Source organism: Oncorhynchus nerka, linkage group LG21, assembly GCF_034236695.1.
Source record: "Oncorhynchus nerka isolate Pitt River linkage group LG21, Oner_Uvic_2.0, whole genome shotgun sequence".
In the NCBI taxonomy this organism is placed as follows: domain Eukaryota; kingdom Metazoa; phylum Chordata; class Actinopteri; order Salmoniformes; family Salmonidae; genus Oncorhynchus; species Oncorhynchus nerka.
The window spans coordinates 10,939,922-10,966,787 of record NC_088416.1 but is presented as its reverse complement, the minus strand read 5'-3'; the positions used below and the strand labels follow the sequence as shown (position 1 = coordinate 10,966,787).

The 26,866-nt window shown below is 47.6% G+C and overlaps 1 protein-coding gene and 1 non-coding gene across 8 annotated transcripts in view; both read right to left on the bottom strand.

Moving 5' to 3' along the window:
• LOC115103889 (ubiquitin carboxyl-terminal hydrolase 34-like) overlaps positions 1 to 26,866 on the bottom strand; it is a 60,350-nt gene that overhangs the window by 27,465 nt on the left and 6,019 nt on the right. For 2 of the 7 annotated variants that reach the window (XM_029624915.2, XM_029624916.2), the window contains exons 2-33: positions 26,718 to 26,805; positions 24,952 to 25,540; positions 24,570 to 24,620; positions 20,735 to 20,884; positions 20,274 to 20,341; positions 18,799 to 18,991; positions 18,491 to 18,552; positions 18,270 to 18,351; positions 18,055 to 18,147; positions 17,658 to 17,783; positions 15,320 to 15,449; positions 14,874 to 15,004; positions 13,900 to 14,585; positions 12,478 to 12,692; positions 11,586 to 11,725; positions 10,268 to 10,395; positions 10,045 to 10,134; positions 9,403 to 9,498; positions 8,875 to 8,957; positions 7,920 to 8,074; positions 7,454 to 7,567; positions 7,114 to 7,213; positions 6,668 to 6,830; positions 6,118 to 6,271; positions 5,559 to 5,706; positions 4,925 to 5,025; positions 4,456 to 4,659; positions 2,972 to 3,097; positions 1,378 to 1,500; positions 1,111 to 1,194; positions 910 to 996; positions 371 to 571 (exon numbers count right to left, since the gene is read on the bottom strand). In XM_029624915.2, coding sequence (XP_029480775.2) covers positions 371 to 571; positions 910 to 996; positions 1,111 to 1,194; positions 1,378 to 1,500; positions 2,972 to 3,097; positions 4,456 to 4,659; positions 4,925 to 5,025; positions 5,559 to 5,706; positions 6,118 to 6,271; positions 6,668 to 6,830; positions 7,114 to 7,213; positions 7,454 to 7,567; positions 7,920 to 8,074; positions 8,875 to 8,957; positions 9,403 to 9,498; positions 10,045 to 10,134; positions 10,268 to 10,395; positions 11,586 to 11,725; positions 12,478 to 12,692; positions 13,900 to 14,585; positions 14,874 to 15,004; positions 15,320 to 15,449; positions 17,658 to 17,783; positions 18,055 to 18,147; positions 18,270 to 18,351; positions 18,491 to 18,552; positions 18,799 to 18,991; positions 20,274 to 20,341; positions 20,735 to 20,884; positions 24,570 to 24,620; positions 24,952 to 25,540; positions 26,718 to 26,805 — 4,961 coding nt within the window. The remainder of the gene's footprint in view (positions 1 to 370; positions 572 to 909; positions 997 to 1,110; positions 1,195 to 1,377; positions 1,501 to 2,971; positions 3,098 to 4,455; positions 4,660 to 4,924; positions 5,026 to 5,558; positions 5,707 to 6,117; positions 6,272 to 6,667; positions 6,831 to 7,113; positions 7,214 to 7,453; positions 7,568 to 7,919; positions 8,075 to 8,874; positions 8,958 to 9,402; positions 9,499 to 10,044; positions 10,135 to 10,267; positions 10,396 to 11,585; positions 11,726 to 12,477; positions 12,693 to 13,899; positions 14,586 to 14,873; positions 15,005 to 15,319; positions 15,450 to 17,657; positions 17,784 to 18,054; positions 18,148 to 18,269; positions 18,352 to 18,490; positions 18,553 to 18,798; positions 18,992 to 20,273; positions 20,342 to 20,734; positions 20,885 to 24,569; positions 24,621 to 24,951; positions 25,541 to 26,717; positions 26,806 to 26,866) is intronic. The other 5 variants (XM_065006303.1, XM_029624919.2, XM_029624918.2 and 2 more) reach the window with 4 other exon arrangements.
• Positions 9,136 to 9,270, bottom strand: LOC115104425 (small nucleolar RNA SNORA70). Its single transcript, XR_003859729.1, has one exon. It is a non-coding gene; the product is annotated as a small nucleolar RNA SNORA70 (small nucleolar RNA).

The following is a 26,866-nucleotide window of genomic DNA, read 5'->3' as shown; positions in this document are numbered from 1 at the left end:
ATAGAAGACTGCTTCAGAGGGAGAGAAGAGGAAATAGATGGGGAGACAAAAAGATGCTGCAGGACATTCTCTACTACTTTCTACAGAAATGTTGCCTTCACTACAGAAATTAAGTTGAAAAAAATGTAATTAAAATGTTTTATAGATTTTTTTACGGTTTCTGGTTTCTCAATCCTGGGTTATTACACGTTTCTGTATTTCCTGGTTACGTCAAACAAAATAATACAAAAATCGATCGATCATTTCGCTTTTAAGTGCCTCAGCTGTGGAAAGAAAGGCCGTGTCCCGCACAGAAAGAGTTAAGGATGGCAACTCTCCCCACCCAGCGGTGAGCATAAGCTGTTAGCATTTAGCTGAGGGACCAGTGTACCTCTGTGAGGCGGGGGATGTGCAGGCCCTTGCCGTGGTCGCCGGCGGACTTGCGGGACTTGCCAGGCCAGGCCCTTTTGCGCTGGCTGTCGGTGAGGCCCGACCAGGAGAAGACGTCGTGGTAGGCCAGGTCCAGGTCGGCCGGGTCCACCGCAAACTGGCAGATGAGCTTAAGCAGGCAAGCCAGGCAGTCCAACAACCACTGGAGGAGAGAGAGAGAGAGAGAGACGTGACCCGTGTTAACACTCAATACTAACTTTTTTTAAACAATGATGGACATGGTTTTATTTCTGTCCTGTTCATTCCCCCCCATGTTTTTCATATATATTTGATGATTGTCCACTTTGAAATTGGAAATCGTCAGCACCTCATAAAGCGGTTTTCAATGTGTGAAAAACTTTCTTTTTTTTTTTTACAGAATAATTACCACTCGTCATATGAATGTAGAGTACCGAGACTTCAACTTTATTTAGTTTAATCTATACAACCCATTCTATTCCATTTCTCCCACGTATTATAATGTGTTTCTGATCCACCCACCACTGTCCAAGACTCCTGGTCCTTGGGCTCCAGAATGGCAGAGTTGAAAATCTCCAACAGCAACTGAAGCCCTCCAGACGACACAAACTGTAAGAAGAGAGCAACAAAAAAAACAAACAGGAAATGGAGTTGACGTGATGGATAAGTGGTTTGTGTAAGTGTGTACAGTATGAGAGTTAGTCAGTTTATAAAGAGGCGTACCTTGCAGCTCCAAGAGTTCTTACTATTCTCTATCTGGTCCTCGCTGGAGTCGTCGGAGTCTGGGTACAGGTCACTGTAGCTCCCCTGGACACACACAGACAACACAGGGGTCATTCATATGCGTGTTGGAATCAGTGAGCAGAGCAAGGGTGTGCATATGTGTGTGTTCATGAATGAGAAAAAGGTGTTTGAGTGACAAAGTGTATATATATATATATATATATATATATATAATATATATATATAAATAATTAGTCCCAGTAGTACCGTGGACTCCCGGTGGATGCGTCGGTTGGGCTTGCCCAGCGCCTCGATGATCTCCAGGGCGTACAGCAGCTTGTGGGGGCTCTTGATCCTCAGCAGGTCCTTCCAGCACAGACCCTCGCCTCCCTACGGACAGACGGAGAACACACACGAGACAGGACGCATATCTTTATGTTGTCATTCATTGGTGAGCAAAGTGGGTCAGAACAAGCACGGCTCATTGAACAACTCAACTAAATCGGCAGGCCCTTGATATGTTGAATGAGGCGTGTGCGTGACGGGCTGAAACTAAAATGTACACCCCTGGGGCCCTGGGAATGTTTAAGAAATACGAGCAGAAACTAATGAGCAGGATGCAAAGGGATAAGCAGGCCAGCATGAGCAGGGGCACAACAGTATTGGGGAGAGTGACGGCGTGTAAGGGGGAGCGTGACGGCGTGTAAGGGGGAGAGTGACGGCGTGTAAGGGGGAGAGTGACGGCGTGTAAGGGGAGAGTGACGGCGTGTAAGGGGGAGAGTGACGGCGTGTAAGGGGGAGAGTGACGGCGTGTAAGGGGGAGAGTGACGGCGTGTAAGGGGAGTGTGACGGCGTGTAAGGGGAGTGTGACGGCGTGTAAGGGGTGAGTGACGGCGTGTAAGGGGAGAGTGACGGCGTGTAAGGGGAGAGTGACGGCGTGTAAGGGAGCGTGACGGCGTGTAAGGGGAGCGTGACGGCGTGTAAGGGGAGCGTGACGGCGTGTAAGGGGAGCGTGACGGCGTGTAAGGGGAGAGCGTAAGGGGTGAGGACGGCGTGTAAGGGGAGCGTGACGCGTGTAAGGAGCGTGACGGCGTGTAAGGGGAGCGTGACGGCGTGTAAGGGAGCGTGACGGCGTGTAAGGGGAGCGTGACGGCGTGTAAGGGGAGCGTGACGGCGTGTAAGGGGAGCGTGACGGCGTGTAAGGGAGAGTGACGGCGTGTAAAGGAGCGTGACGGCGTGTAAGGGGAGCGTGACGGCGTGTAAGGGGAGAGTGACGGCGTGTAAGGGGAGCGTGACGGCGTGTAAGGGGAGCGTGACGGCGTGTAAGGGGAGCGTGACGGCGTGTAAGGGGAGCGTGACGGCGTGTAAGGGGAGCGTGACGGCGTGTAAGGGGAGAGCGTGACGGCGTGTAAGTGACGGCGTGTAAGGCGTGCGTGTAAGGGGAGCGTGACGGCGTGTAAGGGGAGCGTGACGGCGTGTAAGGGCGTGGCGTGTAAGGGCGTGGCGTGTAAGGGGAGAGTGACGGCGTGTAAGGGGAGAGTGACGGCGTGTAAGGGGAGCGTGACGGCGTGTAAGGGCGTGACGCGTGTAAGGGCGTGGCGTGTAAGGGGGAGTGAGCGTGTAAGGGGAGCGTGACGGCGTGTAAGGGAGCGTGACGGCGTGTAAGGAGCGTGACGGCGTGTAAGGGGAGCGTGACGGCGTGTAAGGGGAGCGTGACGGCGTGTAAGGGGAGCGTGACGGCGTGTAAGGGGAGCGTGACGGCGTGTAAGGGGAGCGTGACGGCGTGTAAGGGGAGCGTGACGGTGTGTAAGGGGAGAGTGACGGCGTGTAAGGGGAGCGTGTGTGAGAACAGGTGACGTACCGTGTCATCGGCCATGTTCTGGAAGGCCAGCAGCATGTTGGGGCAGGTGGGCAGCAGCATGAGCAGCTCCCAGACGCGCCTTGACAGGTTTTCAGCATGGAGATGCAGCTCCTCACATCGTAGGTTCTGGAGAGTAAAATAAAAATCATCTTTATTTAGATATTTGTAACGCGTTATTTTCTGCTGTCACAGTGACAGAACCCATACACCACACACACACACACACACCACAGCCTTGGAGCAGCAGCAGCCTTGGAGCAGTACTATAAACACAGCCGAAGGCAGGCACACACTATAGTCAATACCTCATTTTGATTCAAGTCATTTTGTTAACGTTCTGGTCAGATGAGTGTTAGATGTGAGGAAGTGAAGAGGGGGGAGAAAGAAAGAAAGAGAAAAAAAGAGACAGAGTCCCTGTGAAGGGAGAGACTATAAAAAGCACTGACCGCCGGGTGACTTTGCATTTCAAAACGAGACGGCTCCCGCCGCTGTGGCTAAAATATACACGTTGACAGATGAGCGCCTTACATCCTATGTATTACACACCTGAGGCTCGGTCCTAAATGGCAACTTATTCCCTACACAGTGCACTACTTTCGACCGGAACATATGAGCCCTGGTCAAAAAAAAGTGCACTATCAAGGGAATAGGGATGGCATTTGGGACACAAACATGCAGTACGTTTTACTGGACTATCAAACGACTGCCAGAAGACCATTGGACAGTCGTGATGCATTATGCATGATGCACCTGGAAGGAAGAGCCTACTTTATATTCTGGAAGGGCTTTTTGTTCAAAGACTATTTCACATTTAATCGGATGGAGAGTATTTCAAGTCTGGTTTCTATGTAGCTGTTTCCAAGCTGCTTTTTCAAACGCTCTGTTGCATTCTTATTTCCTTAGCTATATTATCAAGGGTAACTAATAGACGAAAAAAATGTCAAGATATACAATGAAACCCATCCCCAAACATATCTACTCCGTCACACACACATTTTTGATGGAGATGCCGAAGGGGACTCCCCCCCCCCAACATACAACCCCCTCAAACACCACGTCCTGCCAAACCATCTTTGTCTCCACCCCACCTACACACACAAACCATTGGACTGTAAAGGGCCTCCTCTCACAGAGCACTGGGGGGCATAAAGCAGGCTGGCATCTCACATACCCTCAACATCCCCTCCACACACAGCCCTAAACCCATGCCCCCACAACACACACACTCCATGACCCACCTCGGGGCTGTCTCCCAGGGCACTGGGGGGCTTAAAGCAGGCTGGCATCTCACATACCCTCAACATCCCCTCACACACAGCCCTAAACCCATGCCCCCACAACACACACACTCCATGACCCACCCAAGGGCTGTCTCCCAGGGCACTGGGGGGCTTAAAGCAGGCTGGCATCTCACATACCCTCAACATCCCCTCACACACAGCCCTAAACCCATGCCCCCACAACACACACACTCCTTGACCCACCTCGGGGCTGTCTCCCAGGGCACTGGGGGGCTTAAAGCAGGCCAGCATCTCCAGCAGGTCGAACAGGGTGGTGAGGTGGGGCTCCTGGAGCAGCAGTAGCATGGGGATGTGCTCCTTCTGGGGCGGGGGGAGACACGAGGCCGGAAGCTGCACCCCCTCGCCCTTACGCTCCCGCCGTGGGGCGCCCAACGAGACAAACACCATCTGTAAATGACGAGAGGGAGAGGCATGAGTGCCATAGCTGAAGGGGCCAATCGTGTGTTATTAGGCATTGCGGCTTTGAAAGCCAACGTTCCCCCGTTCGCAGAGATATCGTTCACGTAAACTCTGCATGTTATCGGCTCAAACAGAAATGGCCTTTAAAAATCCGCAATGACTAATAACCAGCGATCGGTTTGAAATCCCCGGCTCAAGTGTGTGCGAATATTTATGCCTAAGTGCAGACTGCCAAGTGTGTGTAGGTAGTTACCTGCATGTCTTTGAAGCCCAGCTCATGAAGGGTCTTCTCATCGTAGTCCGTGGTGAGCTCATGGCCAGAGGAGATCATTCTGACCGGGCCCATCAAACCACCTGACGGAAACACACACACACACACACGTTAGAAACACAGACTGGCGAAACACCCAATACTAAAAGCGGCTTCTGATCCATTAACTTGCTCCTTTCCCTTAGTGAAAAACCATGACTCAGATCTGAAAGGACGGCATAGAAACGGTGTAATCCTTCCTTCTGAGGTGATTACCTCAATAGATCACTGACCATTCGCTACATAAGAATTGCCCTTCGGGACAAAAAACGAATTGATTTCAATTCAATTCAAGACTACTGACACCACAGGCCCTGTTTGAATACCCCTAAAATACTGATACAAAATACACGGTGAGATCAGCGATTGCTTCAAAAAGGGAAGGATGCAACAGCCTTGGGGAGAATCTCAATTGCATTTCCTTGATCCCATCCAATCACATACTCATTATCCAATTATTATTTTATTTTTTTAAAGGCCGAGGAGAGGATGCGAGGAATCAAGGAAAAGCAATCGAGATTCTCCATTGGTATTGCCGCCACACTGGATCAGGGGTCAAAGGTGAGAGGTGACAGACCTGGGAAGTCCCCCTGGCGGCTGCTCTGCCCAAACTCCTGCAGCTGGGCCTGCTGGTTCATCTGCTCCTTCTGCAGGTTCTCGTACCAGTGGGTCACCTCGGCCCGCAGGTCTGCCACCTGGTCACTGGGGTACATCTCGATGGTCATCTGGTACCACATACACAGGTAGGAACGTAGACACACACACAGACAGACGCAACACACACACACACACAGACAGAAAGGGACAGACGCACGCGCGCGCGCGCACACACACACACACACACACACACACACACACACACACACACACGTGACCAAACAGACACACACAGACGCGCACACACAGAAAAAGTGTGTTAGAACATCCTTACAAACATCAAGAATGAGAACACAGCATTCTTCACAGTAGTATCACAACAAACATTTCTACTCCATAAAAGTATGAAATTAGCTTGCACCAATCGTTTCCATTCATTTTGACATTGTGGCCTGTAGATTTTCCCTAACACCACAGAACACAACAGCAACAAGAGCATTTGAGTGTTTCCAAGCGATCAAGGGTTAATAATTAAGTACCAAGATGCTGGGTACTTTCTTGGGTACCTTGTCGGGCAGGCCGGCGGGCTGGCACACGATCCTCAGTGGCAGAGACTGCTTGTCGCTCAGCGCCTTCAGGTGGCTGCTGATGCCCGTGCCCTCGATCTGCCACTGACGCAGGTGATACGCAAACCTGGAGACAAAGAGACAAAGAGAGTGGGGCAGGAGACAAAGAGTGTTGGGGGTGCAGAGAGAAAGTGAGAGAGCGCCAAAGAGAGACACGGTTCTTCGTGCTGGTTGAAATTAGCGTGGGAGTTGAGTCGGGGGGAAAAGTTTGGGTGAAGGGTGGATGGGTCAGGAGAACTGGACCAAGAGCTTGTCCTGTAGCTCTCCAGGTCCAGGGATGATCTCTACTAGGCGAGGCGGAAATATAGTTGATGATAAGCAGTGTACTGGTTAAGTTTAGAGGTTCAGGGCTTAAAGTACACAGGTTGAGAGGATGAAGATGAGGAGCGTGTGTGTTTCTCTGTGAGAGAGTTTCGGTGCGTCTGCTTGCGTACATGCATTTGTGTGTGTGTGAGTTCCCAACCTGCGTCGGAAGGCCTCCAGGTGGGTCTTGAGCATGAGCAGGCCCCTCTCGATGACGGTGAGGCTGGAGTGGGCGTCCTTCTCCAGGTTGGCCGAGGTCATCATCAGGCTCTCCATGCACTTACTGATGAACTCCTGCTCCTTCTCCAGGCCCGTCTTACCAGCTGGGGGACGGAGACGGACACGCAACCGCAGAATCAATATTGGCCAAGATCGGAAATCAGTAGGTCATCGCGGTGACTCCTGATAGGCACGTTGCAATAAGCCGAGCTTCTAGGCAAACGTCTAAAACCGCTCGTTCAAAATAATGACTATAAAGTAGGATGTTTTGGATCTGGACGTGCTGCTGCGGACAGGTTTTTTTTGCAGCAATATAAAACAAGGGTGTTATGGTGGAGAAATTCTACTACGAGTCTTCAACCATGTACCAGCTGAAGGTGCACTGACCGTTGATGTAGTAGGAGTTAATGTACTGGATGGCAGCGCGGCTGATGTCTGCGGACTGGGCCCTGAGGGCGATGCCCCACAGCTGGTCCATGCCACACAGCTACAGAGGAGGTGGTCAAAGGTTAGAGGTCATGGACAAGCGTTGACAAGGTTCAGTGAGAGGTATGGACGTGCCTGAAAGTTACCAAACACTCCATGACACAAATTGTGTGTGTATAAGAGTGTATGTTTGTATGACCAACTGTACTCGGGTGGGTGTGTGTGTGTCCCTGTGTGTGTGTGTTTGAATCCTTCTCTGTAATGTGATTTGTGGATTCAAATAAAGTGTGTGTGTGTGTACCTCGCAGTTGGAGCCGCTGTCGTAGGCGCTGGTGGCCAGACGGGCCAGGTTACAGAGATGCTGGAAGAGGTTGAGGCCCGTCATGCTGATGGTCTCCGGCTTCAGCTGGGGCATCTGAGGAAACAGGAAGTATTAAGGGCAAACGGTATTACAATGACAGATTCTGAGACTTTCAGACCAACGATTTAATGCCAAGGCTTTTCAACGATTTGGGCAACTTTTCCAATTTGTTTCCCCAGGCTAGTGAATCACTTTTCAATGACCTTTCACAATGAAGTGACAACTTTGGGACTTTTTAAATGACAACCTCCTCCCACTCCCCACCCCTTTTTTTGTTTGTTACAGATTCTAGCTATCAACTTGTTTAATTGGTTTTTAGCTCAGGTTCACCATCACAGACCACGTTGGAATGACCCTTGTCCAACACCCCTCCCCACTAAGACCAGATGGTCCAGTCCGGTCGTACCTTTTCCAGGAAGAGGTGTTTGTAGGTCTCCATGCCCATGGCGTGCTGGTCTTTGCTGCGGACCTGGTTGAGGAACCAGTGCAGCGCGTCGTCGTAACACTCTCCGTCCTCCACCAGGCAGTGCCACAGGATGTCCACCTGCTCTAGACTCAGTCCTGAGGGAGAGGAGAGGCTGTTAGCGTGTTCATATACAAATACCCCACTGTTATATATGCACACATTCACTGCTGGGGAGAGGAGGAGTTAAACTGGTGTCAGCGTTGGTACACAACCACACACACACTTTTGACTATAAAGGGGAAGATGAGCGTATCACTCCCACACTGGATCCACAATAGGCACACAACCACACAGGCAGATCGTCATGTACACCACATCCACATTTTCACATCCACACAATATAAATGGGTTCCCAGAGAAAATTGGCTGCAGTATTAATCCTTTTGTGTCCTGATCGGGCGCCACCATAAGACTGCAGGGAGTCTCCCAGTCTACCTCTAAATCAAAAAATATTAGCTCCCCTTCACGCATACACAAAAGCGTGCAAACACGCACACACACACACAAAAGTCACACACACACACACAGGCAACACACACAGGCATACACAAAAGTCACACATACACACAGCTATGAACAGAGTGAATTAGCTAGGTAGATCCAGTCACCCCTCTGGAGACGCCAGAGGACAATGAGGTCTCTGTTGTAGGAGAGAGAGGCTCATCAGGTTGCACATCTCCTCCAGGGCCAATTCCATTCCCAGGGTGTAGCCAGCCAGCCATAGAGGGAGAGAATGATAGGGAATGTTTCTGTTGAACTGTATGTGAAGACTGGGTAATGTAACGGAAAGCTGGAATAAGTCTTCCTTATTGGACACGTCATGGCTGAAACACTCGCCGTTTCAGTCTTGTTTCGCTCCATTTGGTGCCTAATGAACACGACCCCGTTGACTTACTGAAGTGGTCTGGGGAGCCCAGTGTGGAGAAGACACAGGTCAGGAACTGCAAGCGAACTTGGACTTCCGCACTGTGGCCATACCTGTGATCGCATAGTAATCAAAAGAAGATATTTCAATAATGAACTATTCCGTTTCCTTTTGAACTGCAACGTCACTCTAAACGTACATTCCAATGCGTTTCACATTTCAAATAAGGAAATCAAAAAGACTAGCCACGCTCTCTGTGGTTCTGTCAGGACAAAACATGCACGTTGTCGTTTTTGTCTCGGCGGTCCCTTAAAAGCAGCCAGCACCTCCCGAGCTGGCCACATACACAACCACAGAGTCACTGTCCGCAGCCATTGCACACCAGAAACGCACTGCAGCGAGACTGGTCGGCTTAATAAGCTGCAGTTACATTGGTGTACCTACAATACATGCTGTGTTGCCATACTCCACAGTAATAAGACTGTTACCGTTGTATAGTTACAAAGGCACGGTCAATAATGTCAATGGGAGAGTGGAGAGAACGGGTGTGTTACTCACAGGGCAAACTTGTGCCTCTGCTCTCGGACTTCCTGGATGTAGTGCAGCAGGTTCTCAAAGAACAGCTTCATCATGTACAGCTCCTTCTCCGCCCACCTGAAAGACACGACACCAAAGGGTGCGAGTTCGGAAATTAATTATCTGCTCCGCTTTCGGAGCCCGAGTGTAGCCAGAGCGCAGAATAACTGATAACGGCCGTTGAATATGGCCGGTGTAAGTAAACGTCTGCAAAACAAACGGAATTCAACTGTAGCCAGCGGCACAGTTACAGTCACTAACCAGCTCTGCTAGGGAGAGTAAAACGGTCAGAGTGAGGTGTTCTAGCATTTGTGTCTGGAAGTAGCTTGCAAAGCTAACCAACGTTAGACAGTTAGATTGGGTGCTTGACTGCCGTGTGAGAACACTTCTGAGAACGCTCAGAATCAACCCTATTCCTCGGCCAGAGCGTCCAGTGTGCACTCTGAACGCCCCGAGTGCAAAACACTCGGAATTTACGAACATACCAAATGTCACAAAAACGGTAGTTATTGTCACAATATGTCCAACATGTGCAAATCTGTTGCATTGCCAATGTTATTCTGTGATGCCATGTAATGGACAACGTTTTGTCTGTTCTAATCATGCTGAGGGTGCGATGCTTACATGGTGATCCAGTGGGTGTCGTAGCTAGAGCCGAACTGCTGAAAAGTGCCGAACAGTTTGGGAAGGAGGCGCAGGGAGACGACCACAGATCTGTGGGAGAGAGAAGCATGGAGTTTCACATAATAGCTAGCCAACGAAGAGATAATACAAAATCATTTGACTTTTCAGAGCTATGTTGTTCACACAGACATACACGCTCATATATATGCGCGCACACACACACCTGTGGTGGGCTAGGTTCTCCAGGCAGCCCTCGATGAAGCGCATGCGGATCTGACGGTCGGTGAACCAGCACACCAGAGAGCACAGCAGCTTCTCCGCCTCGTTGATCAGGCCCTCCGACAGGTGGATCTGATGGAACAAACAGGGAAGAACGGAGAAAGGTCACTCGCAACTCTTTCTAGACTTCAGAATATCACAAAGATCCTAAATTAATAGCGATAACTAACCTTAAATAATAAATGAGCTGCTCCTCGAAACCTGAAGGAGGAAGTGACGCATTCTCCTCTAATACGTTGAGTATTTAGTAGCTGACAAAACGTTTTTGCAACACAGTAACCAAGTTTCCATCCAACCATTTTTATCCGAGTAAAGTACCCGTGGAAAAAAAGAGAGCAAAAAAAAAAAAATCACGACAGGTCTGATTTAAACTGTCAAATTGTCGGGAAATTCCCTAAAAAGTCAACAAACAAAACAAACACTCGAGACATGGGTGGATACTTTCTTTGGTCGCTTATTAGAATATGCAACGAATTGCAGTGCAAATTGCACAATTGCTGATAGACTAACCATGACTTTGAGATATATTTACAGTCATGCGATGCTGTGCGTGGTCTTGTCACTACAACTTGAAAAAGCATGCAGTTTATTAAGCTCCAGATGAAATCATTTATAATGAACTTCACAGGGTGGTGAAAGTTGACAGTAATGAGCTTGATGCTCCTTTCCAATAAATATCAAGGGTCTTCATTTGTATGCTGGTGACATGATGATTGATGATTGGCTGCCTGTAACCAAATAAAAATGATCGCATTGTATTTGCGAGCTGTTGACTATAGCGCATGTGCCAAGACCAGAGTGGGCACATTTGCTAGTTATCATGGACCTTATGTGCCAAAACTATCGACAGAGTTAATTAAAGATAGGACACTACTCCTACTCCCCCTCGCCCAGTTAGATTAACAAGAACTTAAGCTTTCTGCCCATATAAGACATGTCTATGTCCTGGAAAGTTGGCCATTACATCATTCTAGTCACATTAGCGCACGTTAGCATCAACTGTCCTGGTATAGGGACACCGATCACGTAGAGGTTAAAAATGGGAAGGAAAAGCAGACTTTTTAAAATGTATTTTTATTCGGTGAATGAACATTTAAACAACAAAATGTGTACCTTGCTTCTGGGAACTCAAACTCTGCTTCTATGCCGCTAGGCTTCAAGGCTGTCTGACTACTAGCACGCTCCATGCTTTTGCACAGCAAGAAAGTCGCTAGCAGAATGCTTTCTTAGTGCACGGTGTAATCCAGTGTCACGGTTCTTACCGCGTCCTCATCCTGCACCAGGTCCCAGAGCAGCGTGTTGCCCTTCTTGCACACGTTGTCCAGGTTGATGTCAGTCACGGCGTTGCCAGAGTACTGGTGCTTGTGGACCTGCGGGCCTGCAGAGGAATAAAACACAGCCGCTGGTGAAAAAGAGAGCCATAAAAAAAAGGTTCAGTAAAGATTTACTGAAGTGCTAAAATGTCAAGCTAAAATATCATGCTAAAATGTGGCACGGATGACAACAAATCGAGTGACACTAAGAACGGCAATAAGAAAGCAGCCATATGGAACGGAACGCCAGACGGTCACGTTTACAGGTAGAAGATGATTTTGTATTATTTAGCAGACGCTCATATCCAGAGCAGTAGTGAGTGCATACATACACCGTGGGAATCGAACCCAGAACCCTGGCGTTGCAAGCCATTGGCGGCAGGTTGCCTAGCGGTTAGAGCGTTGGGGCCTGTAACCCAAAGGTTGTTGGATCAAATGCCAAAGCTGTCGTTCTGCCCCTGAACAAGGAAGTTAACCCACTGTTCCCTGGTAGGCCGTCATTGTAAATAAGAATGTGTTCTTAACTGACTTGCCTAGTTAAATAAAGGTTCAAATTTTAAAAAATAAAAGTGCCATGCTCTACCACTTGAGCTACACGGGATTAACTGATGGTGAAAGCGTTTGACTGGATTAGCCCATCCAGACGATTAGTAGAACCATAACTCTATGATTCGTGCCGCTGTAAACTGAGGCCCGTTATTGGTGTGCAATAAGTGGGTGAACCGTTCCGCGAGTGCGGTATTCTGTGAATTTTCCAGCCGCGATTTCTGGGAAACCTGGGAATTTTGGGGTAAATTTAAGTCAATTCACAACCCTAGGTGCACCGTGCAGTGCAGCCTACCTTGCACCATGTGCTCGTGGTAGATAGAGGCCAGGTTGGGCAGGTGCTGCTGCAAGTGGGAGCTGAGCTCGGCGTGCGAGTTGATCTGCACCAGCTCCTCCTCACAGCCAGACTCCTCACCGTCAAAGTCGGCCATGTTCTTCTCCGACTTGGCGCTGATCTGGGAGCTGCTGCAGGACACGTCATCTGCGCTCAGCATGTCGTCCGCCATGTGCCTGGTGGATGACTCAATGTTAGAAGGGCAATGCATGTTGTTGTCACTTGAATAAGCCTAAGATTCACGTTGCAAGGAAAACAAATACATTTACACTGAATGTACAAAACATGGCTCTTTCCATGACAGACTGACCAGGTGAATCGAGGTGAAAACTATGATCAATTACTGATGTCACTTGTTAAATCCACTTCAAATGAGTGTCGATGAAAGGGAGGAGACAGGTTAAAGGATTTTGAAGCCTAGAGACAATACGTTTTATTTCACCTGTATTTAACCAGGTAGGCTAGCTGAGAACAAGTTCTCATTTACAACTGCGACCTGGCCAAGATAAAGCAAAGCAGTGCAACACAAACAACAACAGAGTTACACATGGAGTAAACAAGCGTACAGCCAATAACACAATAGGAAAAAAACAGTCTATATGCAGTGTGTGCAAATGGCGTGAGGTGGTAAGGCAATCAATAGGCCATAGTAGTGAAGGAGTTACAGTTTTTTTTTTTCACAATTGAGACATGGATTGTGTATGTGTGCCATTCAGAGGGTTAATGGGCAAGACAAAACATTGAAGTGCCTTTGAATGGGGTACGGTAGAAGGTGCCAGGCGCACCGCTGTTGACTGTGTCAAGCACTGCAACGCCGCTGGGATTCACACGCTCAACAGTTTCCCTGTGTGTATCAAGATTGGTCCACCACCCAAAAGACATCCAGCCAATTTGACACAACCGTGGGAAGCATTGGAGTCAACATGGGCCAGCATCCCTGTGGAACGCTTTCGACCCCTTGTAGAGTCCATGCCCCGACGAATGGAGGCTGTTCTGAGGGCAAACCGGGGTGTAACTTAATATTATGAAGGTGTTCCTAATGTTTAGTACACTCAGTGTACAGCTAGTTCCTCATGACAAATGTAGACATGATTGACTGGACACTTCTACACATCTATGCAACTACAGGCAACTCAACTGTCTATGGGTGGTGTCTAGACTCATTTGGACGCCGACATAATTGCTAGTAGTTGGTCCTGATTCAACATGTAGAATCGGCCACGGACAGTTTGTCTTGGTTGGGGTCTGTGGTCGAAAGAACCCTTAAAAAGAAGCTCATCTCCCGAGGCAAATTTGCCAAACATAGAACATTGTGAAAGAGGAGATATAAAGAAGATAACAGGTTAGCGTAAAGAAAGCAAAAAGAGATGGTGATCGTCTTACCCTTCGTGGTGGTGGTGATGGTGGTGGTTGTGGGGCCCGATGAAATGTCGGCAGTTGAACAGCTCGTTGCCCATGGCGTCCCCCAGGAAGTCCCCGGGGCAGGGCAGGCAGGTCTGCTCCTGGGGGCCAGGGGCCATTTGGGATGAGGGGCCTCCCATCTCTGAATGTTGTTGTTCGGGCCCATCAGGCCGGGCCGAGCAGGCGTCCAGCATCCTCATGCGGCCCTCCATCGATACCGCAGCCGTTACCATGCCGACGGCTGCCTCGGGGTTAAATGGCAAACATTTGGGTTTTGGTCCGTCTCCTGCCCCTCTCTCGGCCCTGTCGCCATGCTCCTCCACCAGTACCTCGCCCGCTTTCCGCTTCCTGACCTCCGGCTGGTCCCGGGGCTGCTTCTGCGGGCTGCCCTCGGCCGCTACGCCCCGGTTGTTCCCCTCTTCATCCTCTTCGTCGTCCTCATCTTCATCATCATCTTCGTCATCTTCCTCCTCCTCCTCCTTGAGGACCTCGCTGTCAGCCATGTCATCAGAGTGCAGCTCACTGCCTGGGCTTCCCGCTGACTGGCTGGCACGGCTGGAGCCCGCCTCGTTGCTGGAGCCCTCGCTGTGGCCACTGCTGCTGCCGGGCCCACTGCTGCCCTCCTCCATGCTGTTGGCCGTCTCGTCCGAGCTGCCCTGCATCGACTCCTGGACGGGGCGGAAAGAGGAGACCAAATCAGTTCCAGTTAAACCGGCCATACATCAGAACCACGAGACGGGGATATTGACTTAGATTAGCTTTTTGATAAAAAGTCTAAAAAGTTAGCTATTGGAGACAGTGGCTAGGCAAACAAAAACAACAAGGCATGGATTTCTGAACAGCGCTGGAAAGTAACAGTTTGCTACTAACAACAATTCCCATTAAATGTATTGAGAACGTGCATCACTTGTTTCTCCAGCTAGATGGTGTGAAAAGGGTACTGGAGTGCTGCTAACCTCCGTGTCAGAGAGTCTCTGCTGGCCCCGCTTGCTGCCGCCCATCATCTGCTCGTCCATCTCCATGTCGCTACCGCCGCTGTGGTGAGTGTCGCTGTTGTCACTGCTGTCCGGGCTGGCCGCTGGGGAGCCTGGGTCGAGACGAGAAGCAGAGGATTGATGCATCAGATTCCGCATCTCACAAAACATAAGGTAGTCCTTATACAGCAGATATGTTTAAGAGCATATTTATCTAAGCAAGTGGTAAACCATGGTTACTGGTATCTAAAAAGGTGTTCAAGACTTTTGTTCCATCCCAGCACTAAAACATTCGATTCAACACCTTGATTAGTGGACCAAAAACATGCATACCACTCACTTAACAGCACTGGAGTTGTTGACTACCACTGATCAAACAAAAAGGTATATCCCCTTGAAATACACAGACACAAACACAACCATCGTACCTTTCTTGTTGCCCATGGGGACGTTGGTGTTGAGCAGCGAGGCGAAGGAGCTCTGCTTGGAGAGCTGGGCCTTTGCGGACAGGGCGTTGTTCCACAGAGCCTTGATCAGCATGGAGGCCAGGTATAGGGTCTGGGGGAGCAGCATAGAATTACATACAGAATCACAATTATAGGATCTTTATGGTGGGCAGGTGTCCAAGACAAAGAGCAGCTCTGTTAGTTAGACTAGGTGTATGTGACTATAAAGCTCCTTATCAAAGTCTTTTTTTATTTATTTTATTTTTGTATTTCACCAGGTAGGCCAGTTGAGAACAAGTTCTCATTTACAACTACGACCTGGCCAAGATAAAGCAAAGCGACAGAGTTACACGTGGGATAAACAAATGTACAGTCACTAACACAATAGAAAAATCTATATACAGTGTGTGCAAATGGAGTAAAGAGGTAAGGCAATAAATAGGCCATAGTAGCAAAGTAATTACAATTTAGAAAATTAACACTGGAGTGATAGATGTGCAGATGATGATGTGCAAGTAGAAATACTGGTGTGCAAAAAAGTAAATAAAAACAATATGGGGATGAGGTAGGTAGATTGGATGGGCTATTTACAGATGGACTATGTACAGCTGCAGCGATCGGTAAGCTGCTCAGATAGCTGATGCTTAAAGTTAGTGAGGGAGATATGTTTCCAACTTCAGCGAATTTTGCAATTCGTTCCAGTCATTGGCAGCAGAGAACTGGAAGGAAAGGCAGACAAAGTAGGTGTTGGCTTTGGGGATGACCATTGAGATATACCTGCTGGAGAGCGTACTACGGTGGTTGTTGCTATGGTGACCAGTGAGCTGAGATAAGGCGGAGCTTAACCTAGCAAAGACTTATTGATGACCTGGAGCCAGTGGGTGGTGGGGCTTTGGTGACAAAACGGATGGCACTGTGATAGACTACATCCAATTTGCCGAGTAGAGTGTTGGAGGCTATTTTGTAAATGACATCGCCGAAGTCGAGGATCGGTAGGATAGTCAGTTTTACGAGGGTATGTTTGGCAGCGTGAGTGAAGGATGCTTTGTTGCGAAATAGGAAGCCAATTCTAGATTTAATTTTAGATTGGAGATGCTTAATATGAGTCTGGAAGGAGAGTTTACAGTCTAGCCAGACACCTAGGTATTTGTAGTTGTCCACATATTCTAAGTCAGAACCGTCCAGAGTAGTGATGCTGAACGGGTGGGCAGGTGCGGGCAGCGATCGGTTAAAGAGAATGCGTTTCGTTTTACAAGCATTTAAGAGCAGTTGGAGGACACTGAAGCAGTGTTGTATGGCATTGAAGCTCGTTTGTAGGTTTGTTAATACAGTGTCCAAAGAAAATTCAGATGTATACAGAATGGTGTCGTCCGCGTAGAGGTGGATCAAGGAATCAAGAGGGACATCGTTGATATATACAGAGAATACAGAGAAGAGTCGGCCCGAGAATTGAACCCCGTGGCACCCCCATAGAGACTGCCAGAGGTCTGGACAACAGGCCCTCCGATTTGGCACACTGAACTCTGAAAGGTAGTTGGTGAACCAGGCGAGGCAGTCATTTGAAAAACCAAGGCTGTTGAGTCTGCCGATAAGAATACAGTGATTGACAGAGCCGAAAGCCTTGGCCAGGTTGATGAAGACTGCTGCACAGTACTGTCTTTTATCGATGGCAGTTACGATATAGTTTAATACCTTGAGCGTGGCTGAGGTGCACCCGTGACCAGCTCGGAAACCGGATAGCACACCGGAGAAGGTACGGTGGGATTCGAAATGGTCAGTGATCTGTTTGTTAACTTGGCTTTCGAAGACTAGAAAAGGCAGGGCAGGATGGATATTGGTCTGTGACAGTTTGAGTCTAGAGTGTGTCCCCCTTTGAAGAAGGGGATGACCGCGGCAGCTTTCCAATCTTTAGGAATCTCGGGACGATATGAAAGAGGTTGAACAGACTAGTAATAGGGGGTTGCAACAATGACGGATCATTTTAGAAAGAGGGTCCAAATTGTCTAGCCCAGCTGATTTGTACGGGTCCAGGTTTTGCAGCTCTTTCAGAACATCAGCTATCTGGATTTGGGTGAAGGAGAAGCTGGGGAGGCTTGGGCAAGTAGCTGCGGGGGGGCAGAGCTGGTGATATGTAATTCAAATCACACTCAACATTTATTGTCCACTCCTTGCCGTGGCCTAAATTTACTTAGTGTTGTGTTACCTTGCCACAATACTAACTAGTATCGCGATACTGGCATCTTCCCGGATCGAGGTAATTCGTAGAATACCATCAACTACCATTGGGCACTCATGGTGTGTGGTGTGTGCGCGTGTGTACCTGTTCGGTGTGTGCGCTGGGGTGCAGGCCGGACACCAGGTTGAGGACGTGGCGCAGCGGCACCGGGTCCAGGTTCTTGATGAGCGAGGGGAACAGGTCGTGGATGTAACGGCTACAGTGCTTCAGCTACATGGGGAGAACAGATAGAGAGGCAGGGTCAAGGAGAACATCAATGGAAAAGAACAACAAATAATTAAATGGATTATGATAGCAAAACTAATTGGTAGAATACAGTAAAGAAAAATAAGTTAAAAATATGCATACAAATTCAGAGTAGGAGTGCTGCTCTAGGATTAGGTCCCTCAATTTGATTAGAGGCTAAATGTATCCTACAAATCCGCATTTCTACGCTGAAAATCTATATACATGCGGCCCCTGGTGTTTAGGACCTAGTTACCTGAGCTGCTGCCCAGATGCAGTCCACATGCTGGGTGCTGAGCCTGCCCTCTGCGGCAAGGAAGTTCAGGATCACTTGGCACTGCTTAATTATCTGGAACGACAACAAAGAGGCACAAAGACAAACTCTGCATTATAACAGGGGAGTTAAAACACAGATTGCCCATAAAAATGTATCGAATTGGTGTAAGAACGACTTGGAATGGGAAAACTCACCTCTATGTGCAAATTTGGTCCAAATATGTGCTCCACTACATTGTTGTTGATTAGCCAGTCAGCTAGTTCCTTTGCTATTGACCTGGAGGGACAGTTTGAGGTACGCTGCTTTTACGGTCCGTGACGCAGTGCTAAATCAACTCAATGGACTTACGCTTCATTGTAAAAATCGACACAACTGACTTGAGTTTCATTGTAAAAAATCTAATCAATTGACTTACGTTTCGGTGTCGGACACCAGAGACTCATTATTACAGACATCGTTGAAGGTGTGGAGCTGATTCTGTGGGGAGAAAACGAGTTGTAAAAAATATAATGAATGTATGCATGTACACACCAGTGTACTTAATTTATTGAGTTATTGACCCTCGTGTAAAAGTCTTAGTTACATTAAACTGAAAGTCCTAGTGAAGCTTTAACAATGTACACCCTGTGTCAAAAACAAAACAGCTGTCACAACGTGCTTCACAGTAAACCCGGCCTAGACTCCTCCCAAAGAGCAAGCGACACGGCAGTGTGTGAGCCTCACCGTGATTTGGCTGAGGCCGGCCAGCCTCATGGTGAGCGTGGGGGACATGAAGTATTTGAAGGCCAGGTCCAGGCTCTCCTTGTCGAAGCACAGTGCGCTGTCCAGCGGCTCCTTCACCGTGCTCCACATCAGGTCGGCCATGTTGCGTGCAGCGCTCTGACGCAGCTCCTGGTCCGACAGCTTGCACAGGTACCTGGGGAGGGACACATTTGGAAAGAAGTTACTTGTGAATTGAGTTAACTTTGTTTAAACCAGGAAGTTTCTTCTTTAGGAAATACTTTTAATTTGTTCTGTTTAGTTTTAAAAAGTAGAAGACATGGTAGACAAGTTGGACATAATGACTGGACAAATGGGACTAATTAAGTGTGGGGCATCTATCGAGGCTGGCTGCAACACTCAGATGAGGAGAACCGTGACAATAGTTGGCTACAATGAGAATCGAGTCTTTGCGATCAATAAGATACAGTATGTATCTTTTTAATAACTTCTGAAAAAAACAAACATTTTGCTCAATTCAGGAGGAAGGAGTGATACGCTAGAAGGTGTCAATGCACTGGAGTCAGAAATTCACATTTCATCATTCTTCGTCGACTAAGGATCAAAATGACTAAGGAATGTTCCATTTGGACATCAGGACCAGTTAAACCAGCCCACCCAGGTCACATGACAGAGGTATGACGAGGCCTGCGAGATGTCTGGCTGCTCCAAGGTCATGTGAGGAGAAGCTGACTGGAGCACTGGCCACTGTTACCATGGCGAGGGAAGCTCTTCCTAGCAACACCAGTTGGTGGCACAGCAAGAGAGGGCTCTCAGCTGCAATTGCTTTCCATCCAGAAAAAATATATATACAGTCAAGTATCTGATCGAATTTTGAAATTCAACTCAAATACAAAACTATGCTTGCTTTGGAAGAGCATCCACTAAATTCATCCTTGATTTATGCTAATCGACTGCCAATATGCTGGATTACACCATTTGCATAATGTCCCCCTAATACTACATCCAATATTCAGGGGAGCATCTCTATCAAGTGCGTTTGATTGTGTGTTGGAAAGTGGCGGGCGAGTTGAACAACACCGCACTGTGTATACAAATTCAATATGCATCTCAAACAGCCCCTTGGGCCATTTCAGACTCCGACTGCAACAGCAACTCTCCTCTCCTCTCTCTGCCCCATTTTCTTATTCTCTTACAATGACTGCAGGAAAAAAAAAAGCACTACGCAGAAGTATGGGATGCCATATTGTATAGAGCTGTATTTGATATGGGGGAAACGACATGACTAACATTAACCATTATATTCAATAAAAGAGGTGTGATTCAATCTGTATTGACACATGCCTAAATAGGGATTTCAAGGCACTAGTGAAAACTCACTGGCGGTGAGAAACTAACGTAGACTTAATGATCCTCACTCTGAAGTAAATAGAGATTTCACCAAAAGAGTTTCATTGATATGGAGAGTGTGAACTTACCGTATTACATACGTGCGGAACGGGATGATGTGCTGCATGACGGCGGGAATGTGCAACCATATTCGGATCTGTGTGTGTGTGTGGAGAGAACAAACAGAATTGGAATCAGACTGACATCCCTTGAGATGTGTGAGAAGCAGTGGAAAACCTAAAAAACGGATGCCACTTTAACAGAGCTGGCTGACAACTGATTATTCACTGCAATTACTGACGGAGAGAGCATTCACAAATGAAACAGCTGTGCTATAACATAGAAACTGCATCAAGAACATCTACATATGGAGCTGAAACAGCATCTGGAGGTTGTGGTAAATATGTCCAGGATTGGGTGGCTAAATATTAGGCGGTTGGGTTGGGCTGCAATGTTGGGTGGCTGGATTAATTTGTTGGGTGGCTGGATTAATTTGTTGGGCGGCTGCCAAGTGGGCTGTGGTGCCATCTTGGGATCAACTCCTACTCACATTGGAGACGATGGTGATGAAGGCGTGGGCGATGGGGAAGGGCAGGCTCTCCGGCGTGCCTGACTCAAAGCAGTCCTTCATGAGCGACAGACCGTGCTTGCCACAGAACAGGCAAACATAGCGCAGCAAATGCAAGGGGACCTCCACATCCTGGTCAAGGGGGACAAACAAGGTCAATGCAACTTTATTGTCCACACGGAAGTGGAAAACTAACTTTGGCTTCATATCCCAAATCATAGTGGAAGAGACTAGCGTGATGGGTGCAACTCAATGGTTTCAAGTGGTTTCATACCCTCATCTCCTTTTGGTTTATCAGAACTATAGATTGAAAGCAATATGGTGGATGGATGTATACTGGGAATGTGCTTTCACTTGTCTAGTTCTTTCACACCATCTCATGAAGGAGAAGAGATTATGGCTTTTTTGCAGCCTATTCAGGACAGAGTACGCAGACCAGAACTGGGTACATAGTATATGAAATCTTTGAGCATTTGCTTATGCCTGCCTAGTGTGCCAGATAAGTAGGGAGCTTCATCAATAAGTGTATCGATGACGTCTTTACCACAGTGGCCGTACGTACATACTCCAACCAGAAGCCATGGATTACAGGCAATATCCGCAATGAGCTAAAGACGCTTATAAGAAATCCCGCTATGCACTCCGACGGATGTGGCAGGGCTGGCAAACTATTACGGACTACAAACGGAAGCAGATCCGCAAGCTGCCCAGTGACAGGAGAAGCCTATCAGATGAGATTAATTATATGCTCGCTTCGAGGCAAGCAGCACTGAAGCATGCTTGAGAGCACCAGCTGTTCTGGACGAATGTGTGATCACGCTCTCCATAGCCGATGTGAGTAAGACTTTTAAACGGGTCAACATTAATCTGGCCGCAAGGACGTGTACTAAGAACGTGTACTAACTAAGAACATAGGTTGCATCACCGCCTGTTATGGCAACAGCTTGGCCTCTGACCGCAAGGCACTACAGAGAGGAGTGCGTACGGCGAGTACATCACTGGAGCCACGCTTCCAGCCATCCAGACCTCTATTCCAAACTGTGTCAAAGGAAGGCCCTAAAAGTTGCCAAAGACAACAACCACACTAGTCATAGGGTTCTCTCTGCTACCGCACGACAAGCAGTACCAGAGTGCCAAGTCTAGGTCCAAAAGGCTTCTTAACAGCCTATACCCCCAAGCCATAAGACTCCTGAACAGCTAATCAAATGGCTACCCAGACTATTTCCCCCCCATTTTACACTGGTGCTACTCTATTTATTATCAATGCATAGTCACTTTACCTATATGTACAGTACCAGTCAAGTTTGGACTCTTACTCAATCCTGGGTTCTTCTTTATTTTGACCATTTTCTACATTGTAGAACAAGTGAAGACATCAAAACTATGAAATAACACATAAGGAATCATGTAGTAACCAAAAGTGTTAAACAAAACAAATGTTATATTTGAGATTCTTCAAAGTAGCCACCCTTTGCCTTGATAACAGCTTTGCACACTCTTGGCATTCTCTCAACCAGCTTCATCTAAAATGCTTTTCCAACAGTCTTGAAGGAGTTCTCACATATGCTGAGTAGTTGTTGGCTGCATTTCCTTCACTAAGCGGTCCAACTCAACCATCTCATTTGGACTGAGGTCGGGTGATTGTGGAGGCCAGGTCATCTGATGAAGCACTCCATCACTCTCCTTCTTGGTCAAATAGCCCTTAACACAGCCTGGAAGTGTATTGGGTCATTGTCCTGGTGAAAAACAAATGATAGTCCCACTAAGCGCAAACCAGATGGGATGGTGTATCGCTGCAGGATGATGTGGTAGCCATGCGGGTTAAGTGTACCTTGAATTCTAAATAAATCCCAGACAGTGTCACCAGCAAAGCACCCCCACGGTTCACATGGGAACCACACATGCGGAGATCATCCGTTCACCTACTCTGTTTCACCAAGACATGGCGGTTGAAACCATAAATCTCACATTTGGAATCAACAGACCGAAGGACAGATTTCCACCGGACTAATGTCCATTGCTCGTGTTTCTTGGCTCATGCAAGTCTTCTTCGTATTGGTGTCCTTTAGAAGTGGTTTCTTTGCAGCAATTCGACCATGAAGACCTGATTCACGTAGTCTCAGCTGAATAGTTGATGTTGAGATGTGGCTGTTACTTTGTGAAGCATTTATTTGGGCTGCAATTTCTGAGGCTGGAAACACGAACGAACTTAACCTCTGCAGCAGAGGTTTCATCACAGCACTTGACGGTATTTGAGACTGGCACTTGAAGAAACGTTCAAAGTTCTTGAAATGTTCCAGATTGTCATTACTTTAAGACATGATGGTCAGTCAGACTGTCATTTCCCTTTGCTTATTTGAGCTGTTCTTGTCTTGCCATTATATGGACTTGGTCTTTCACCAAATAGGGCTATCTTCTGTATACCACCCCTACCTTGTCACAACACAACTGATTGGCTCAAACGCATTAAGGAAAGAAATTTCACAAATTAACTTTTAACAAGGCACACCTGTTAATTGAAATGCATTCAAGATGGTTGAGAGAATGCCAAGAGTGATAAATGTCACCAAGGCAAAAGGTGGCTACTTTGAAGAATTTCAAATATAAACTATATTTAGATTTGTTTAACACACTTTTGGATACTACATGATTCATGTGTAATTTCATAATGTTCATGTCTTCCCTATTTCCAACAATGTAGAAAATAGTAAAAATTCAGAAAAACCCTGGAATGAGTAGGTGTGTCCAAACTGGTACTGTACATATTACCTCAACTAACCTGTGCCCCCGCACACTGACTCTGTACCGGTACCCCCTGTTTATAGCCTATTATTTTATTACGTTATTTTTTCTATACATTTTTTTTACTCATGAGTAAATACTTTAAAACCGCATTGTTGGTTAAGTGCATGAATGTGCCGCCCTGGCTTTCACTGCCGGGGCGGCAGGGTAGCCTAGTGGTTAGAGCATTGAACTAGTAACCGAAAGGTTGCAAGTTCAAATCCCAGAGCTGACAAGGTACAAATCTGTCGTTCTGCCCCTGAACAAGCAGTTAACCCACTGTTTAATATGGTGGAGAGGTACGAGCTGGAAAGTTATTCAATTAGCCTGAGATTATTGTACTCTGGGGAAAGATCGACAGTACTTGGAGGTGGAAATAAGCCTCAATTTAATAAAAACTCTAAATATACTGCAGACACATTTCACACCTCATGTGTACGTTGGCCTGAAAACCACAAGAGGGACCTGAGATCAGTGTTTAGAGAGCCTTCTCCCCCTGTCTCCCCTAGTCCTAAAGGAAATATTTGTAATTGGACCCCTGAGGGAGAACTATTCTAGGACCTATTGTTAACCAAATCTACACCAAACCTCCTCGAGTGAAAACCCATTACAACAACCTGGGAACAGTGTTCAGAGTCCTGCCTCCCTACTCTCCCAGTCCTAAATGGGACATAGCTGTTGGGTTCTGGGCATGCCACTTTTCATGAGGCTTCCCAATAAAATAGAAATAGAGCCAAGATGTCATAAATCACTAAGATGAGTAACATGACCACAGGAGAGAGGAGAGGGGACTAGGAGGAGATTGACGATTGGTCAAACAGGCAGCCCAGACATTAAGGCATGGGATGCATCCCAAGTGGCACCCTATTCCCTATATAGTGCAGTACTTTTGACCAGAGCCATACGGGCCCGGGTCAAAAGAAGTGCACTCCAAAAAGGGAATAGGGTGCCATTTGAGAGACGTAGATGTTGCTGTAAAGAGTTAGAACCGACACAAAGCGACGATCAGGCAGATTGAGTATTGTGTTTTCCTTACGTTCATGTCGCAGAAGGAGCCGAGGATATTGCTTTCATGAGCAGAGATGTCCTGGAAAAAGGAAACAAAAAGAAAGTATGACGAGTATATTGTATACTGAGAAATGTTAGAGAACATTTTAGAACAGGATGACACCAATGTCATTGTCAAGTATTACGTACCCCATGGAGACAAATACTGATTCCATAATAGACTTGTGTGTATGGCCGCATGTTACGCTTTTACCTCTATGGTGCAGTGTGTGTTGTGTCGGCGGTACATATTAAACCATTAATGCTTTGGTGGGGTGGGTGTTGTGTAGGGGGGAACCATGTTATTTGTTTACCTCTACAGTGGGGTTTGGGTATGTATTGTGTTGTATCAGGGTGTGTCATTCCATTACCTCTATTGTGGGGTGTGTGTTGTGTTTGTAAGCCGTGTACAGTGGGAACTGGATCTGGAAAATCTTGGCGGCGCAGAGCAGCAGCTTCTCCCGGTCCTCTGTGCTCCACGAGTCAAACATGTCCTCCTGAGCCTGGCTGTCCGTACTGCCGCTAGCTCCAGCCTCAGACGCCCCAATACCACTACTACTTTCCTCTGGCTTGGGGGCCTCCTGCTGGGCCTTGCTTGTCCCCTGGACTGGGTTCTGGTTGTTGTTATTCTGGTTCTGCTCCGGTGCGTCCCCGGCGGCGTCCTCCTCCGCCGAGTCCCTCTCCACATTCAGCGGCTCGTCCTCAACAGGTGAGGAGGGCGGTTGCTGGGGGTGTGGCACTACTCCAGTTATTCCACCCTCTCCCTCGCCTCCCCATTCTGTCCCGGGCCCCTCCGTGCCACCTGCGGCCCCGTCCCCGGTGTCGGCCCGTTGGCTGATGGTGCTGCAGAGGCGGTCCCTCAGGCTGGTGACCTGAGCGATGACCAGGTTGATGAGGGCGTAGACCAGCTGGTTGAATACCTCCAGGTGCTTGTACTCTTTGAAGCAGCATAGACATTGCCTATGGAGGGAAAGGAGGGGTGGCCAGAGGGATTGTGTGAAATACGAATCACGAAGACCCACCAGTGAGTCGCATTCAACTCCTACTGGGGTCACAGTTCGAGGCTGACTCATTCCATTTGGAAGGTCAAAGAATCAAAACGTTTGGGAACCATAAAAAGGCAATGCACGGTCCACACTGCAGTGAACTGTAGCTTCTGCTTGTGTTGGCCTCAACAACCAGCCATCTTTAGAGAGACTCATCTACGGGCTCAATTCAATCAAACTTGCATTGAAGCGAATAAGGCATAGGAGAAAAAAAAATCTCCCCATATTCAAATAAAATAGCAAGAGGAGCCTAGTTTTAGGTACTTGCAACAGAAAATATTCAGTTCACTCACTTTCTGAATAAGACATGTAAGTAGGATTTAGTTGTATTAACAACAATGCAGAATATTCATTGTCGGAGGATTTGATTGGATGAAGCCCTTGATCTACTGAACTCTGTTCATGAATTCTGTTTCTTTTGACAGTTACGTAATGTTAAAACGCATGTCTGACTATATTACTGACCATCCTATTTTAGAAACCCCCCCCCAATGTATTTTCATGAGACAGCAACCAATTAACACACATGAAGGATCCCACACAAATGACGGATCCCACTAATCAGAAACACAAAGAGAAGATTGCAAAAGTAGAAGAATGCCTTCAGTCAAGTTTCCCTGATTAGTCAAGCACTTTTCCCCCTGATCTCAGAGAGTGGGAGAACTACTAGGAAAGGTCAATAATTCCTCAAGGCTCTTCTCCGCAGACAGGCAGGCACGCACACATCTAGCTAAACAACAATACAACCACCACTAAGCAAGACGAAAAACCTATTATGACCTACTTGTCCTCTGGTGACCTTAGCGAGCCTACATGCTAAGCTACACTTAAAACACATTGGTTAGCCTTTGGCGCTAGTAATACATTTTGAATTCACGGCTGATAATGACCTCCGAGTTATCCAGGAGCGGATATCCTCCCCTTTTAAATATTAACGGTCTACGTTCCCAATGAAACCCTTTTCCCTACATAGGGGTCAAAAGAAGGGCACCTGGTCAAAGCAGTGCATTAAATAGGGAACAGGGTTCCATTTTGGACGAATCCGTGGAAGAATAATGAATGCAGGGAACAGAGGAGAGCGGGAGACTGACCTCTGGGTCCATGAGCTGATGTAGCTGAAGACTCGTAAAGCATGCTCCTTCTTCAGCTGTAGGCCCTCAGTGCTGTCTGCATCCGATACTGGAGGGGAGAGAGAGCAGACAAGGTGGTGAGTACAGTTCAATATACATGGAAAAGGCTA